General features: G+C 44.5%; 1 protein-coding gene across 1 annotated transcript in view; it reads right to left on the bottom strand.

The window, feature by feature from the left end:
• ATRN (attractin) overlaps positions 1–17,129 on the bottom strand; it is a 150,330-nt gene that overhangs the window by 83,652 nt on the left and 49,549 nt on the right. Inside the window, exons 5-13 of the mRNA XM_064711922.1 lie at positions 16,241–16,446; positions 15,098–15,266; positions 13,661–13,751; positions 12,290–12,533; positions 10,386–10,569; positions 7,893–8,047; positions 3,294–3,378; positions 1,491–1,711; positions 216–337 (exon numbers count right to left, since the gene is read on the bottom strand). Coding sequence (XP_064567992.1) covers positions 216–337; positions 1,491–1,711; positions 3,294–3,378; positions 7,893–8,047; positions 10,386–10,569; positions 12,290–12,533; positions 13,661–13,751; positions 15,098–15,266; positions 16,241–16,446 — 1,477 coding nt within the window. The remainder of the gene's footprint in view (positions 1–215; positions 338–1,490; positions 1,712–3,293; positions 3,379–7,892; positions 8,048–10,385; positions 10,570–12,289; positions 12,534–13,660; positions 13,752–15,097; positions 15,267–16,240; positions 16,447–17,129) is intronic.

Below are 17,129 nucleotides of genomic sequence, written 5' to 3'. Positions count from 1 at the left end.
ACTCTTCCCCTGCCCACAGCCATCCTCCTAAATTCATTGTAAAATACCATGCAAAATCCTTGGATCAAATTGAAAAAATTCAAACATGCAGCACTTTTGAGCTAGATATGCACTGGGAATAACAAAACAGGGATCATAACACTGACAGATGGAAATGTGGACATTTGCTATTCCAAAGGGTAAATTTAAACGAGGGAAGTGTTAAGAGCCATTACCTGTTCCTCTGTGCAGTTGTTGTGTGCTGGGATACACTGGTCAGAACACCACTGACAGCTGTTTGTGTTGGCTGTGCAGCTGTAGCAGTCTGTAATCTGATCACATTTTTCATTGTCTACAGCTATTAAAGAAAAAAACCTGCATGACCAAAAACAGGCATTTCCTGACAGAGCTCTAAGAACTTGATTATTTACAGCAAAAGACACAACCAAATAGCAGTGCCTGCAGATTTTCTGTTAGCAGCTAAAATCAGGTACTTTCATGTGTTTGAACTGATAGAAGATTGCTTTTATTTACAGCAGCAATCATCTTTAGTGCCCAAGGAGCCCTAAAACACACCACCAGAAAATAATGCACCAAGACATGGAAGCACAGGTTAATGTACAGGGAAGTGATGCCAGAGGATATCCACATGGACAGTGGCCATCCCCCAGCACAGGCCCATCTTCCTGCAAGCCTGGCTTTCAAGTGGAGCATTTTCATGTGAAGCTCAAACTTTTCATTCATCTTTCCAATTATTTATTGCCTGTGTTTTGTGAAAATTTACTGTGCATTGGGAGCCCAGCAAGGCAATGTCCCCTTACATCAGTTTCTATTAAATAATTAAAGGCTGCACATCTGTTACAGAATCAAGGGCTGTATAATGAATGTATCACTATAAAGTTGTTTAAAATTATCCTAAGGGGAAATATAGGAATCAGATCTTAAAACGTGAATTCATTTTATCTGCCTCTATACATAGAATCGTAGAATCCCAGAATGGTTTGGGCTGGAAGGGACCTTAAAGATCATCTGGGGCCAATCCCCTGCCAAAAAAACAAAGTAACTTTTCCTAAAGCAGTATCCCTGCTGTCTCTTTCGAAGAGTACATGATAACTCCATCAGATCCAGATGCCCTTCCTTGCCCCATGGTGCTCTTCAGCCAATTCTTGGCTCTCACAAAGTCAATTGTTGGAGCAAACATTTACAGAATGATGGTCCAGGCCTGGTTCTTGGCTGGTGATGCTTGTTAGGGATAGAAAAGTAAGTACAAGCAGCAGGGTAGGAAAAAGATCTCATGAACAAGTAGCTTCAGGAGCAGGAGATAGAAACACTTCCACATCTCCAAGACCCCCAGCCAGAGGAGGAGCTGCCAGGACACATGGAAGCTCAACCACAGCCCCCCGTGTAAAACCTGACCTTGGAATGGCACACAATTAACACAGGAGGAGTTTGGAAGAAGAAAAAGCCTGCACACCTTCCAGAAAAGGGAACAGAAAGAAGGAGACACCTACCTGGCTTGGGAGGACAGTCTTCAAAGACCTTTTGCTGCTGTGCCAGTGTTGCATTTTCCCAGGGGATGCAGCGGGGAGGGCTCAGAGCCCACACACACCTGACCCCGGGGCCAGCCCCCAGGCAGGACGACTCGTTGCCAAAAGCCTCACATCTCTCAGGTGTGAACTTCAGGATGTCACTCAGGAGGAGGCTGTTGAAGCCTCCAAACACATACATGGTGCTGGACAACATGGAAGCAAAGAGAGAAAAACTCACAGCTGTTTTCATGAACAGAGCACTGCTCCAGTAAATGGGATTTAAGGTCTGAGAGAAGTGTTTTATTACATGCCAGCATATATAAATCCAAATAAATAGCTCTTGGTTAAGGGAGGCACTAAAGAAAAGGTCAGACAAATTTCACTGTTTCAGAGAAGCCAGAAAGACTCAACACAGAGTCAAAGCTACTCAAGGTCATCACACAATCTCCTCCTCCAGCCAAAACTTTGAGGGGACCTGATCAACATGACTATACATAAAATGCTGAAAAATGTGGGATCCTCTTGAAATCCACACTGGCAAGACACAGAGGAAGGATAAAAATTGGGGAGATTCTACCACAGCATTAAACCAGAGTTCAGAAACTGTGACAAAACAATTTGTTGCTGTCACTGTCTCTGCTCCTCTGTAAGAAAACCACACTTTGCATGGCTGGTAACAACTGAGCAGAGTCATTGTGTCAACTAAAAAACCCAAAACAACCCCCAAACAAATAATTTGTATGGAGAGGAGTGGGGGATTTTAAACCTCCTTCAGTATCCCAGCTGCACCAGAAAAAACACTAAATTTTAACAGTTACACAAAAACGTCACACAAAAATTCTCTGTGCATCTGTGTCTGTCAATGCACCTTTAAAAATAAGGTGAAGGGCCAAGGCAGCTGAAAAGAGAAGTTCTGGTTAAATCATAAGTAGTTGTATTATGATTTTCATTCTATTTTAGAACTCCTATGAAATAAATTTCTCAAACTTGGTTGCAATGATCCAATAACAGCTGTTCATCTGGAAGCAGGGATATCACTACAGTCTGTAAGGCTTAACAGCCAAAATCTCACCTAAGATTTCACCCAAATACTGAACATCATGTGCCTGGGGAAGAGCAGCCCCACAGGAAAAGGTGTGTAAAGTGAAACACAGACAAATTTTAAAAAGCATGAGAGAAATTCAGATTTGGAAATAAATGTTGTCAGTGCAGCTAAGAAAGAAGTGTGAAATACATTGAAATGCACAATTATTAAATAACTAAAAAATAGAAATATATATAAAAATAATGACAAAAATCAAATTATTGAAAAAACTAAGTGAGCTGAGACAGTTTAGCCCAGTACAGAAGGGCTGATGGGAACAGGTGAATACTAAAGACATTACAAGAGTGAAGATCTGAAAACTTTCAGAGACTCACAGAATGGTTTGGATGGGAAGGAACCTTAAATCCCACCTCTTTCCACTCCCTGTCATGGGCAGGGACACCTTCCACTAAGCCAGGCTGCTCCAAACCCCATCCAACCTGGTCTGGGACCCTTCCAGGGATGGGGGAGCCCAAAGCTCCATGGACAAGGGGGTTTGTGCCAGACCCTCAGCCTGTGCTGCAGCTCCTCATCCGCTGGTGCCCATCCCCTACAGAACACCTGTGCCCAAAGCCCCAGAACACCTGTGCCCTCACCTGTTGTACAGCACAGCAGTGCCCATTCCCTATAGAACACCTGTGCCCTCACCTGTTGTACAGCACAGCAGAATGCCCTAAGCCCCAGAACACCTGTGCCCTCACCTGTTGTACAGCACAGCAGAATGCCCAAACCTGTTGACATCGTGGTGCAGAGCCGGGCGAGGCAGCACAGACCATCGATCACAGGCTGCAAGTGAAAAAAGCCATTTCAGAAATGTTTGGACAATGAAAAGACAATTCACAAAGCAGTTTCTTCCTGAGAGATCCCCAGGCACCTGAGATTCTTCAGCAAAGGCCCTGAGGGGCTGGACGAGCCCTGGCCCTGCCCTGGGCAGGAACAGAGCTGGGAAGGGGCTGGAGAATTCCTCAGGGAGAGCTGGGAAGGGGCTGCAGAATCCCTGAGGGAGCTGGGAAGGGGCTGCACAATCCCTGAGGGAGCTGGGCAGGGGCTGCAGAATCCCTGAGGGAGCTGGGCAGGGCTGAGAATCCCTGAGGGAGCTGGGAAGCGGCTGGAGAATCCCTGAGGGAGCTGGGAAGGGGCTGCAGAATCCTGAGGGAGCTGGGAAGGGGCTGGAGAATCCCTGAGGGAGCTGGGAAGGGGCTGCAGAATCCCTGAGGGAGCTGGGCAGGGGCTCAGCCTGGAGCAAAGGAGGCTCAGGGGGCCCTTGTGGCTCTGCACAGCTCCTGCCAGGAGGGCACAGCCGGGGGGGTCGGGCTCTGCTCCAGGGAACAGGACAAGAAGAAACTGGTTTTTCCTCCTTTACTAGTAGGATTTTTGACCGTGTAACAAGTTCTGGTTTTATCTGTTTATACATGAATTATTTGTAGTTTTGCCCCAAACCAGTATCACTGAGAACAGAGGCTTATCTTTTTTTTCTACTTTTTCCATTGCCATTATGTTCCTAGAGGGCAGATATCCATGTTTTTAAAAATATTTTTCACTCATCATAGCTTAAAGATTTGTGGCTGTTTTTCTCTTTTAATACAATGTTAGATTATTCCATCTTTTTCTATTAGCATAAAATTTGTAAGTTCTGCTTCATTTTTCACTTGGTTTCTCAGGTAATTTTTTTCTTTGGGCAGCATGGGAGAAAAAAAAACAAATTAAGAAACATCTAACCCACTGAGCAAAGGAACAGAAGTACGAAAAGTCAGTCCCATTCATAACACTTAAACTTCATAAAGGGAATGGATCACCTTGGGGGCCAATATCCCAGAGGCACTTGGATGCAATTTATGCAATTAAGACAGAAAAGTCAATCTTCTGTAAAGATCTACAGGGTCCTCAAATACTCCTAAGACTCTTTAACATGAGATAGAACCACTGAGTAGCGGACTGACCCTCTGGAAAAAAAAAGCTCACAAACCAAACTAGTCCATGGATAAACTGAAAGGGCAAAAAACCCCAAAGTTTTTTTTTTTTTTACTAAATTTAACTGGAGAATTGTTGGATAAAACAACAGATGCAGAGCAATTTTGTTCAAGAACGCTGATAAAAAAAAGACAGAAGACACAGATTTAGTACTTTGATAAATTGTGAATTTGGAATTTATTTTTACATGTCATTTGCTCCATCTTCAAAGAATTTAACCTAACCCAGCATCACTTCCAAGCTAAATATGCCAGTTCCAATTTTTAATAGAAGACTTCAGAAAAATTGGACAGCAATTTGCAACTTTTTTAGCCATCAAGTTGTGTGTTATGTGAGGCCAAGAAAAATGTTTTTCTAGATTAATAGAAGGCCTGGAATATTTTGGTTTCTAAGCTTCTTTGCCATTTTTAACCAGAGATCAAATATTGGAGAAAGTAAGTAATTCTGAGACTACCAAGAATCTTCTCCTTCCTGACTTAACCTAAAACTTGCAATGCTGGGATTTATGAAATACACTCTTCAAACAGAACATATCAGCTACAAAACCATCCAGCCCCTCCCTGTGCTTGTCATCAGAATCAGAATTTTCATGGGCTAAATAGAAGAGGTTTCGTTTCTCTTCTGTAGGGAGAAAAGATCAATTTAAAAGCAACACCTTTACATAAGTAGCAGGTGGAGGATTAAGTGAGGCATTTTTCCACACAAAGCTGCTGCAGAGCAGGAAACTTTGACAAAGGCCAGAGAGACCAATTTTGGGGATAGGAAGAGCTAATTGGCCATTTCAGTGTGCAGGAAATAGGGAAAATACTGAGAGACAGCTCTGCCCAAGCGTTCACCCAACCCAAATGTCCAAAGGCTTGTCCTGAGAATGGAGAATAACACATGCACACAGCTGGACTGTTATCCTGAAACCTTCCCAAACTAGGCAGCACCTGGACAATTTGAATTTAATATGCCCCAAGCTGGTCAAGTAGAGGATAAGGGACAAGAAGCAGAAAAATTTTTATTGCTTACCGCCAGCACACATCTCAGTGCAAGCTGTTAGCATTGCCCCACACAGAAAAAAGGTTTTATGTCCTCCCAATACTCAGTGCATGTGCTCTGATTACTTGGAAATTTGAGGAGGGAAAACCAGAAAAAATTGATGATGTAAACAAAATTAGTTACTACCAAAATAAGCTTTAATGACAAAGGTTAAGGAGAAGACCTGGCTTTGAAGCATTTGTTTCAGATTGGATTTAATTCCACTTCTCCCCAGTCTTCCAACCATCACTGTGATTAATATCAATCATGATGGCTAATCATGAAGATGTAAAAAATTAGTAAACCAGGCACAGAGCATACTATAAAAGTAGGGAATAAAGACAATTATTAAGCCTCTTCACTGAAAGCTCTCAGTATCAACTGGCCTTGCCTTGGGAACATTGAGGGTTAGATAACAGGGGGGTTATATGGGCTTACTCCCATGGAGACCAACAGGAGCATGGCCAGGGTCATTAATTGCTGCACAGATCATGCATGAAGAACCACTGACAAGTATTTCTGCTGTGACACAAGTGATGGGCCACCACCCTAATGCCTCCCTAATCACACGGGATAAGGGAAATCATGCACAATGGCTCCTGCAATGAAGAGAACAGAAGTGGCCTCATTTCTGGAAAAGAAAAAAAAAAAAGCTGCTCCTTTCAGGCTGAGAATCTCTTCTCTAAGGAATGAGGGGACTCAAGAACACCTCTCACCCACCATGTGAGGTAAAACCAATGCAAGCTCCCACACATGAGTGTATATCTGGTAAGAACTGGGGACGTTGACTACATCACTCATGTCATGTAGCATGTTACCTAAACCTGAACATCACTATTGGCAGATTTTGTCAAAGTAATGCAATTTGTGTTTTACACCTGACAGAGGGTTCAATGGTTCAGGGCAGATAGCAGAATGCAGAAAGAAAATCTATCACAGTTGCTACCAAAGTTTAAAAAAAATCAAACTGTTTATGACTGCCACAGAATGACAAATTACTGTGGGCTGGATGGCACCTTAAAACAATCTCATTCCAGCTCTGAACCATGGGCAGGAACACTTTCCACTAGACCAGGCTGCTCCAAGCCCCACCCAACCTGGTCAAATACCTCATTTTAACTCCTCAATTAAAAAAAATCAAAATAAGCTAAAAAAAATCAAAATAAAGCTAGCTAGGAGCCCACAAAGATTCCACAGGGATGTAGCTAGAAATCACAGGAGGCACGATGGAATCACTGCTATAAGAGAAAGCAAAAGGGCACAAGGATACCAAACCCTGATGGCCCAAGTATTCACTTGCATTTTCCTCTCACAAACCAGGAGTGAGATCTTGGTGGACAGTCACTTGGATATTTCAGGTTTACAGGACTATTTCAGGGAAGCCACGTTTAGGGCATTCTGAGAGCAAAAGGTGAATATCAGAGTACAGAAGGGCGTTTTTCCCCGTGTGAATTATCTGTGTATGTACCTTCTTTTATGTAATTTCACCTCTTCCTTCCTTGTTCTTCTTAAACTCAGTGTCTGGAATCCAAATCCACAAATAAATGCTGCCCTCTCCTGGCCACTGAAACTCAGCAAGTGCAACCTAATAACTTGGCCTAATGATTGAATAAAGCAGTGCACTGCACAGGTGGAGTTTCAGCAGGGTCTAGTGCTTGTAACAGTCCTAAGAACTTGAATTTTTGACCCATCATAGATTAAAACACAATCAAAAGATCAGAACAGATTTATGGCTGAGATAGCAGGACAGGAAACAGCCTCAAGTTGGGCCAGGGAAGATGCAGATTGGCTATCAGGAAGTATTTTTCCATGCAAAGTGTTGCAAAACTTTGCATGAAGGAACAGGAATAAGCTGCTTACGGCAATGATGGAATCACCATCTCTGGAAGTGTTCAAAAAAACATGTGGATGTGGCACCTGAGGACATGGTTTAGTGGTAAAAATGGTGGTGGTGCTGGGTTGCCAGTTGGACTTGGTGATCTTAAAGGTATTTTCCAACCTTAATGATTCCATGGTTTTATGATTCTGTAACAATATGCAGTCTAAAACCTAATTTTTAATGCCCAAGGTTGCGTATAAACTGTTAACAAAGGAACTGCTGCTGTCTGTAATTAGAAATCACTGCCCCTCATGTGCTTGGAATTCTGTAGCAAGGTTATGAGCTCCTCCAGACTGCAGATCTCTGTGCCCAGCAGCATTTGGGATAACACTCCCACCATAAACCAGCATTCTGGAGACAAACTAAGGACAGCTCCTGGGGAACAGCCAAGTGTTTGGGGGTTGTCATTATTTCTGCAAGAACTTACCGATATCATAGGCCATGAAATCCGAAGAAAAGCACTTGGCTCCATGGCTCATGGAGGTGTCGTTGTGAGTGTTTCCTCCAAACACCAGCATGGTCCCACTCACTATCACAGCTGTGTGCAAGTAGCGGAAAAATCGGCTGTCTTTGAGAATAGTCCTTCAGAAATAAAAATGTATCTGTTAATGAGACTGCTGAGTACCTGGCAAAGGCAAAACACTCCATAAATCCAAGCTGAAGAACACTTTGAGGGCGAGGATAGTATCTAACTACTTTTCCTAATGAGCTGATTAACAATTATATTCCACATTGTTCAATTCCACCTGTAATTTCATTCTCATCTTTCCACTTGCCTTGCCAATTTATAGGAGAAATATACCTATGAGAGCCTCTTTCCAAAGCTGTGGATCTTCAAATCATCAGTTCTTTCCCTAGGGATTCCCAAGTTTTCACACTTGTCTTTTGAACATAGTCAGCCTGGGAAGACTCCAATATTTTGTAGTAACTCTGCTTTTATAGCAACACAAAGAAGTCTTTCACACTGGGCAGCACCTCTGCTCACAACTAAAAATTCTATTTTAAGGAGATCTATACAGCTCCTGAAAACAAAGCCCTACAGCTTAATACCTGCACAACATGCTGGCTTATCACAGACTAAATCATGGGAAGCACTAATCAAACTCACCACCACTCTCAACTTCCATCAGTAGGACTGATGGCACTGAACACAGAGGGTCATCTTTTGGAGGATTCTCCAACTTTTCTGAGAGGATTTGTGTTGAAGGAGGGGGGGACTCTGTCCCTGTGCCCCTCCTTCAGGTGAGGCCACACCTGCAGAGCTGCCCCAGCCCTGGCTGGTGCCAAAGGCAAGGTGGGAATTGTGTCCCTGTGCCCCTCCCTCAGGTGAGAGCCCACCTGCAGAACTGCCCCAGCCCTGGGGACAACAGCAGGAGGATGTGGAGCTGCTGCAGAGAGCCCAGAGGAGGCCCCGGAGCTGCTGCAGGCCTGGAGCCCCTCTGCTCTGGAGCCAGGCTGGGAGGGCTGGGAATGTTCCCCTGGAGAAGGGAAGGCTCCAGGCAGAGCTCAGAGCCCCTGGCAGGCCTGGAGGGACTCCAGGAGAGCTGCAGAGGGACTGGGGACAAGGGATGGAGGGACAGGAGCCAGGGAATGGCTCCCACTGGGAAAGGGGAGATTGGGCTGGGATCTTGGCAAGGAATTCCTGGCTGGGAGGGTGGGCAGGGGCTGGGCTGGAATTCCCAGATTTGCTGGGGCTGCCCCTGGATCCCTGGAGGTGTCCAAGGCCAGGCTGGACACTGGGGCTGGGAGCACCTGGGACAGCAGAAAGTGTCCCTGCCATGGCAGGGGGTGGAATGGGTTGAGTTTTAAGGTCCCTTCCACTAGGGGACATCAAGTTGAGTCTGTGGTCAACACACCTGAGGGACAGGAACCTGGAAGAGCTCAAGAAGAGGGCCCATAGGAAGCTCATGAGATTTTACAAGGAAGAGAGGGCCTAAATCACTCAAGAATAAAAGAAAGAGTCAATGACACAAAAAAAAAGGCAGAGATAGAGATGAACAGACAGTCCTACACTCTCCACTTGTCCAACAGGGCTTGCCAGACTGACAAAATAAATGTGACAAAAGAAAATTGGTGCTGCAGGAGTTTGGAAGAACAATGTCACATTTCTTAAGTTTCTGCCTACTCAGCCAGATTTGTCCACTCTGTGGCTGAAGTGGAAGATCAAATTAATCCAGAGAGGAAGTGGTGTTATTTCTGTGTATACAACTGAATGGGAAGGAGGGGGGCTGGAAATTAGTCACTCATTACCTTCCTCATCAGTACAGACTCACAAACAGATGTTGCAGAAACACAAGCTATTTTAACACCCAATAAGAGATGTAGTGACTCAAATTTACATGTGTTAACCCAAAAGGCAGTCAGGAGCCTTTAGAATCAACATTTAGAATAACACAGAATTAAGGACAATGCATTTCATCTCTGTTGCTCCAGGCTGTGAAGTGTGGCTATAGCTTTTTAATAAAACTCACCTTTTGGCAGCAACAAATGACAGAAGATTTCAGCTTAAGAAATGAACATTTCAAGCAGTTACAGAGCCAGAAGAAAATAGGGTTATAATAGAAATTCTTTTACAGTCTTAACTGTAGAATGGATTATCACTCGCTTGACTGCAGTAACTGCACTAATATGCACAGGCTGTATGGCTAGCAAGAAAAAAACATCAAATATTTTTCTTTTCAGCTTGAATCAAACAATAGATTAAAATGGATTTTTTGGCTTGTTCACAGCCTTGATTATATTGATTATATCATTCTCTATTCATAAAGGGGACATAAAAACAAGAGATCTAAGAGCACAGCATCTATCCTGAATTCAGGTAGATACAAACCACTGTACCCTCATCAAATACCCATCCTCTTGTTCACTACAAACAAAACTGACAGGGCAGTAATCAGGAAAAAGAAGAAGAACAACTTACCACATGCGGGAATCCACTTCATATTTGTACAAATCATCTGCCAGCCTGTACTTGTTGGCACTGAAGGCCTTGTAACCCCCGTGGATATAGATTGATCTTGTATTTGGATCATAAACACTGCTGTGACCATATCCTCCCTGCACCAGAGCTCCGCTCGTCTGCAAGATGCTCCAGGTATTTGTCACTGAAAAATGAGTGACAAAACATGGCTCATTTCTGTCCATTAATAACTCATCAACAACATGGTGAAATAAATTGGGATTCCCCTGACTCAGATCTAGACACTGTCTCTATCACTTCACATCCAAAAATATTCCCCTTCAAAAAGTCTGTTGTCAAGGAGCATTGCCAGGTATTTTTAATTGGAGCAGAAATAGCTCTTCCATAGTAATTTTTTACATTTTGCAGACAAGATAAGTAAATGAGAAATAAAAAGTAGAGAAATAATAGATTGCATTTCAATGACATGAAAATGCCAGCACTGTGACTTGATTTTGAATGGGACTCAAGAGCACTTTTACTTTTTATATATATATAAATATATATATAAAGCCAGACAGCACTGAAGCCAAGTCTGACTGTGAAGAACACTGCAGTTAAAAACTAATATGTGATTCATGATCCTGTATCTCACTCACTAAAATAACATTGGTCTGAAGCACTTTAGACATATTATAATGCCAAGTGAAATAAAAATACCACATTACACACATCACATTACACACCAAATCTCTGTAGTAAGTGCTGAATGAAACCCTATACAAGCTTCCCAACTGCAGGCCAGAGCAGGCACACCAAAGGCAAAGGAAGTGAACAGTCTGCAAGATCACACATGGCAGAAACAAATCGCTGCCTGGTTCTCTCTGCATTTCTCCAAAAGGAAGAGATCTCGCTCACATGGACTCCAGAGAACCAGGCTCCAGCAGATCCTCTGGATCAGCATGACTGGAGGACAAGGACAGCAGGAGCAAAGTGCAGACAGGGCCACTATTCCTGAGAATAACCAGCACACTCTTGTTGTGAACTTCCTGTGCCTAACTACAATCCTGACATGGTCTGTGGAGCCAGCAATGTGTCTCCATTTCTGAGCTGGGTACAAGTTCAGTTTGCCTGGAAAGCCTCCTGTGCTTCTCCAGTGCTTATACTAGAACTCTCTGGGTCCGAGAATCAGAGCCTGGACTACTCCAGGATATGGGGGTCAGATCCTATCAGGGATACGGGAATCCAGAAATTCAGCACCTGTTTCCCACAGCATCTGCTGCTGGGGACGTGGGTGTCACGTTAAGCAGGTATTTGGTCTGAACTGTTACAGCCATTATTATATTTGCAGAATTAAAAAACAATTTCAGAAGTGTTTGTTTTGTCAGAGGGAGAGAGGAAAACTAATCTAAAATGTTCCAGAGTTGCCCTGCTTTACCTCTCAATTACAGCTTTACATCTTTGGGACCTAACGCTGTGTATAAAGGTGGAGGCACGTGGCTGCCTGCTCACTGGGTTATACAAATCTTTTAGGTTCAACTCTTGCACATACAAACAAGAGGAGGAGAACACATTTGTCTGTGTTTTGCTAGCTGATCCACTGGCAGGGCCTGGCAGGAGGGCTGCCCTTTCTCCCTCCTCACTCACACAGGCTGTACTCCTGCACAGGAAGGCTGCCCTTTTTCCCTCCTCACTCACACAGGCTGTACTCCTGCACAGGAGGGCTGCCCTGCCTCCCTTTCCTCCTCACTCACACAGGCTGTACTCCTGCACAGGAGGGCTGCCCTTTCTCCCTCCTCACTCACACAGGCTGTACTCCTGGACAGGAAGGCTGCCCTCCCTCCCTTTCCCCCTCCCTCCCTCAGGCTGTACTCCTGCACAGGAGGGCTGCCCTCCCTCCCTCCCTCCCTCTTCCCCTCACTCACACAGGTTGTACTCCTGGACGTTGCTGATGTAGCCGTAGAGGGGGCAGTGCCCGAAGAGCACCAGCATGACGGTGCTGTTGTCCCTCAGGGTGACCACGTGTGCCGAGTGCCCCACCACGGCGTACTGCTCCTTGGCGCGGGGAGCCAGCACGGCCCAGCTCTGCCGCGGGATGTGGAACACCCAGAGCTGGCTGCTCACGTTCCCCGTGGCATCCAGCTTGCCGCCGTACATGTAGATGTTATCCTGAGAGAAGGCACAGAGGGCAGGGAGTGCAGCATTAGGAAACTGCTGTTTGGGAAGCACTGAAGCTACTGGTTTGAAATTACCTAATAAACTCCCCTGGAAAGGGACTGGGGACAAGGGATGGAGGGACAGGACACAGGCACTGGATCCCACTGCCAGAGGGCAGGGATGGATGGGATATTGGGAGTTAGGAACTGTCCCCAGGAGGGTGTGAGGCCCTGGCACAGATGCCCAGAGCAGCTGTGGCTGCCCCTGGATCCCTGGCAGTGCCCAAGGCCAGGCTGCACATTGGGGCTGGGAGCAGCCTGGGACAGTGGCAGGTCTCTGCCTGCAGCAGGGGACTGGGACTAGATGATCTTTAAGCTCCCTTCCAACCCAAATCATTTTGTGATTCCATGATGAATTTCCATGCTTTGAGGTTCTTCAAGCGCTCTGTTTGTGAATGACAGTGAGGAATTTTTTGAGTACTTATGATTAAGCTTTGCCCTGGCCTGCACTGTTTGAGCTCAACAACATTCCAAACCCAAAGATCAATAAAAGATCTTTGGGTCATTTGGATCATTTCCTTTCCACAGACTTTGCTATCCTGCTCTCACATGGTCTGCACTTACAGCAAGGCACACAAGTGAGAAAGGAGGAAAAAACTGTCAAATCCACTTGCTGTGTCAGATGCTGGAAGATTAGATTCACAAATTTACTTGCAGAGCAAGTAACAAAAATCCCTAATCCCCCAGCACTGCTTTGGTGTCTTGGACAACAGAGCTCATAAAAATATTCATGTGATCTACATAAAATGCAGCTGGGGAACTCCAGCAAACTCAGCCTCAGGCATTCTTGTCAGCACAGACAGCAAGAGGAAATAATGGACTCACTGGCCTCAAAAAGTCATCTTCAAAATCTCTGGAAAAAGGGCAAAGAAGGAGCACACAGGCAGAGACACTGCAGACTTCCTAGGAGAGCCACCCAAGGATTCCCTGGAGCACAAGGGTACAGCCTGGGCTGGGCAGGGACAAGACTCTGAACGAGGACCACTTCTCCCAAAGCATGGCTGACATGGGATAAGGAGTGGGAAGCAGGAGAGAAGAAGGGAAATCAGCTGGGAAGTGAGTCTGGAGCACTGAACTTACCTTGTGCAATGCCAACGAATGACCATATCTCATCTCTACTGAGTTCACAGAGCTGTTCAGTGGAAGCCACTCTTCAGAAATGAGATCATACCTGTATAATTAAAACTGAATTACTTTCCAAGGAATAGGTATTAATGCTGAGAATATGATTGTTTGTCCTTTCTAAGATTTGGGGAAAATTATTTACCAATATAGTATGTTAGATATAATTATTTACTGAAATAATAAATCCTGCCATGATTTCAGCATGCACAAAGCTCATACAAACTACTTACGGGTTAAAAAAAAAAAACAATTGAGCCTGCTCTGTTACTCAACATCCACAGGTTGATCTCCTTTGCCCTGTTCTCTTTTCCATACAAACCCACGAGCTAGCTGTGACAACCTACACCACCTCTCCCTCAAAAAAGTAGGAAAACTTTACACTAAACACAGGTAATTTGCAACTACTTGATTAGAAAAACTCTGCCAGCACTTAAAAAACACTATTTAATTATGTCTTTGCTATTCATGCTTAAAATAACATAAACTCTCTGCCCTGAAAATGGCTTGTGGCTTTTCATTTAAAATAAGGCACTATATCTGCCAAGCTAAGGGCCTTGTGAGATAAAATCATCTCTGAGAAAGCATTCAACAAAGTCATAGGGTATCCTATTAAAAAACAAGGTGTGACTTTGGAGGAGTAAATTGTGGGTGCAACTAGCAACTGTTCTACATTTAAATGTGTGTTTTCAGCTCCTCTTCCCCTATAAGAACTATTACCTCTGGATGTGAGTGCAGAATACACACCTCTCACTTGGGTCCATCAAAGTAAGGTACACAAGTATCTCTGGAAAAAAGTCCAGCTTTTGCCTAGATCTGCCCTAATACAATACAAAAGCTGGGGTTTTTAAAATGGACTATTTCCATGAAGTACATTATTATTACTTTATATTTTAGTTACTGTTACATCTCCTCAAACAATTGCATAAATGCCCTCATCCTAATGCCATTCCCTGTTTGGTGTCCCATCCACTGTGGATAACCATCCAGAGTAATCAGTAGGTGTTAATTAAGGAGCCAAAAACTCAAGTGACACAAACACAAGATAGAGAAGGGCTAAAAAACACTGAAGCAAAATTACCCTCTTTGAATATGAGGCTAGATATAATTTAAGAGCTGGCCCAGAAATATACAGAGAATAGTTAAATGCTGACAGACACAGATGAATCAAAAGCTCCCTGAACATCAGGAACCTTATGCTTTTCTTTTCCAAAATTAGCACCCCTTAGCAAGATTTTCCCCCATCTCAAACATGAGCCTGAGTTTTTATTATGGCTGTTTTCCCTCAGAGATGAAGCACAGACCAAAGCAAAGCACGTCAGGTGGCATTTCCTAAAAATAACTCTCAAATCTAAGTTCCTATCTTTAGTTTTTATTATCTGGGTTTATACTCACGCTAAAACCTTCTGAGAGTCAGAATGATTGAAGACATAGCCTCCAACAATCCACATTTTATTGTCATGGATGACAGCTTTGTGAGATGCTCTGGCAAGTTTTGGAAGAGTGTATTCTTCCCGTTCCCAAAACGACTGGTTTGCAGGAACAGGAATTGAACAGCCAGGACCTGGGAAAAGAAGGTTTAAAAATGGGTTTTTTCCAAAGCCTGTATTTCAGCTGGAGGTCAAACGCCTGCTAGTGCTGTAGCTGGTTGCATTTAATATGGGACTAATTCTTACATATCAGTAGGTCTTGGCAAAGCAAACATCTGGCCTATGTTCAGGCCAGATCACTGCCAAGTTGGACGTGGCTGATCAGCTCAGCTGGACATGAGAAGGAGACATTTCACATGTTCAAACAGTTAAGCTATGGCAACCAGGCTCAAATTTGCTTCAGGGGCATAGGAATGAGACCTGAAGGGATGCCTGTACACCACAGGTTAGGCCCTCTTTGGATGGTTGCTTTTAAAAGCAATTGTTAAAAACCACAGAATCACAGACTGGGATGGATTGGAAAGATCCCCTTCCACCCCCATGCCGTGGCAGGGACACCTTCCAGAGGGTGCCACAAGCCCCAGTGTCCAACCTGGCCTTGGACACTGCCAGGGATCCAGGGGCAGCCTGAGCTGCTCTGGGCACCCTGTGCCAGGGTGCCATCACACTCACTGTAAAAAACTTCTTCCTTATATCTAATGTAAACCAGCCTAGTTTCAATTTAAAGTCATTCCCCTTTGTCCTGGCATTCCAGGCCCTTGTCCAACATCCTTCTCCAGCTCTCATGGAGGCCCTCTGGGCACTGGAAGTGGCTCTGAAGTCTCCCTGGAGCCTTCTCTTCCCCACACCCCCAGCTCTCCCTAACTGCCTCCAGAGCTGAGAGGCTCCAGCCCTTGGAGCTTCTCTGTGTCCTCCTCTCCAGCATATCCATCCATCCATCATTCCATATGAAGTGTGATCTTCTAAATCTAAAAAGCAGGTACTCTGTTCCTAGTCAAAATACTAATGCTTGTCATGCAGAACATTCCCGCATCCTCCCAGTTAAAGTGCCAGCTCCATACACAGAAAATACACCCCCAGAGCTCTGTGTGCCCAGCAGGAGACTCACCTTGCCAGCCTGCAGAGCACACGCAGGCTCTGGAGCCGTTGAGGCTGCAGTGGCCCCGCTCTGGAGCGCCGCAGTTCCCCGGGCAGTAGGGAATGTCACAGGCCTCTCCCTTCCAGCGCTCGGCACACTCACACTGCGGGGCCAGGCTGCTGCTGTTGAGCCTGCACTCCCCCTGGCCAGAGCAGTTATTGGGACACATATTGAAACTGGGGAAAAGCACAAAGCAGCTCGTCAGGAAGGAAAGAGATTCCCAAAAATTATTAACAAAGGCAAGAGTGATGCTGAAGAAAATGAATACAAATCATTACAAACCAAGAGAGAGTCATCTGCTACCTGGTGTGATGCACCTGTAGAGATTTGTACTCTATTCCTAAAAACTGCTTCATTTCACAAGTTAAACTCGCAGCTCCTCTGAGAAAATGATCAATATGATTTTTAGCCATTTGTAAGGCAAACGACTTGCCTTAAAACACCCAACAGTAAGTGAGGACTTTCATCAGAGTGAAAGGCTGCTGTGGTCTGTGCAATTTATACTCAAACTGTTCACAATTAGGTGCTATTCTGGGATCTGCTTACCACAAGAACAACTGGAGATGAAACCCAAGCCAAAGACGTGCCTGGTTCGAATAATTTCTGATTTTATAATATCTGCAACATAGCTGAGGCAAAACCAGATATAACCTTGGTAAAGGTCCAAATTTTGAGATCATAATAATTTCCAGACTCCAGTTTTTGCTGGTGTATCAACCAGAATAATTCACAGATGGGAATTAGTACCCATATTCTCACTGTCAGTGGCTCCAAGGCAATTTCACAAGTGCTGAGAGAACTACTACCTACACTCAGTGAAACTATGAAGACTTATGTTCCATTCAATCTACTTGCTGGA

Source organism: Zonotrichia leucophrys, chromosome 4 (genome assembly GCF_028769735.1).
Source record: "Zonotrichia leucophrys gambelii isolate GWCS_2022_RI chromosome 4, RI_Zleu_2.0, whole genome shotgun sequence".
NCBI classification, from domain to species: Eukaryota; Metazoa; Chordata; class Aves; order Passeriformes; family Passerellidae; genus Zonotrichia; species Zonotrichia leucophrys.
Note: the sequence above shows the minus strand (reverse complement) of the source record. Positions and strands in the feature narration are given on the sequence as shown.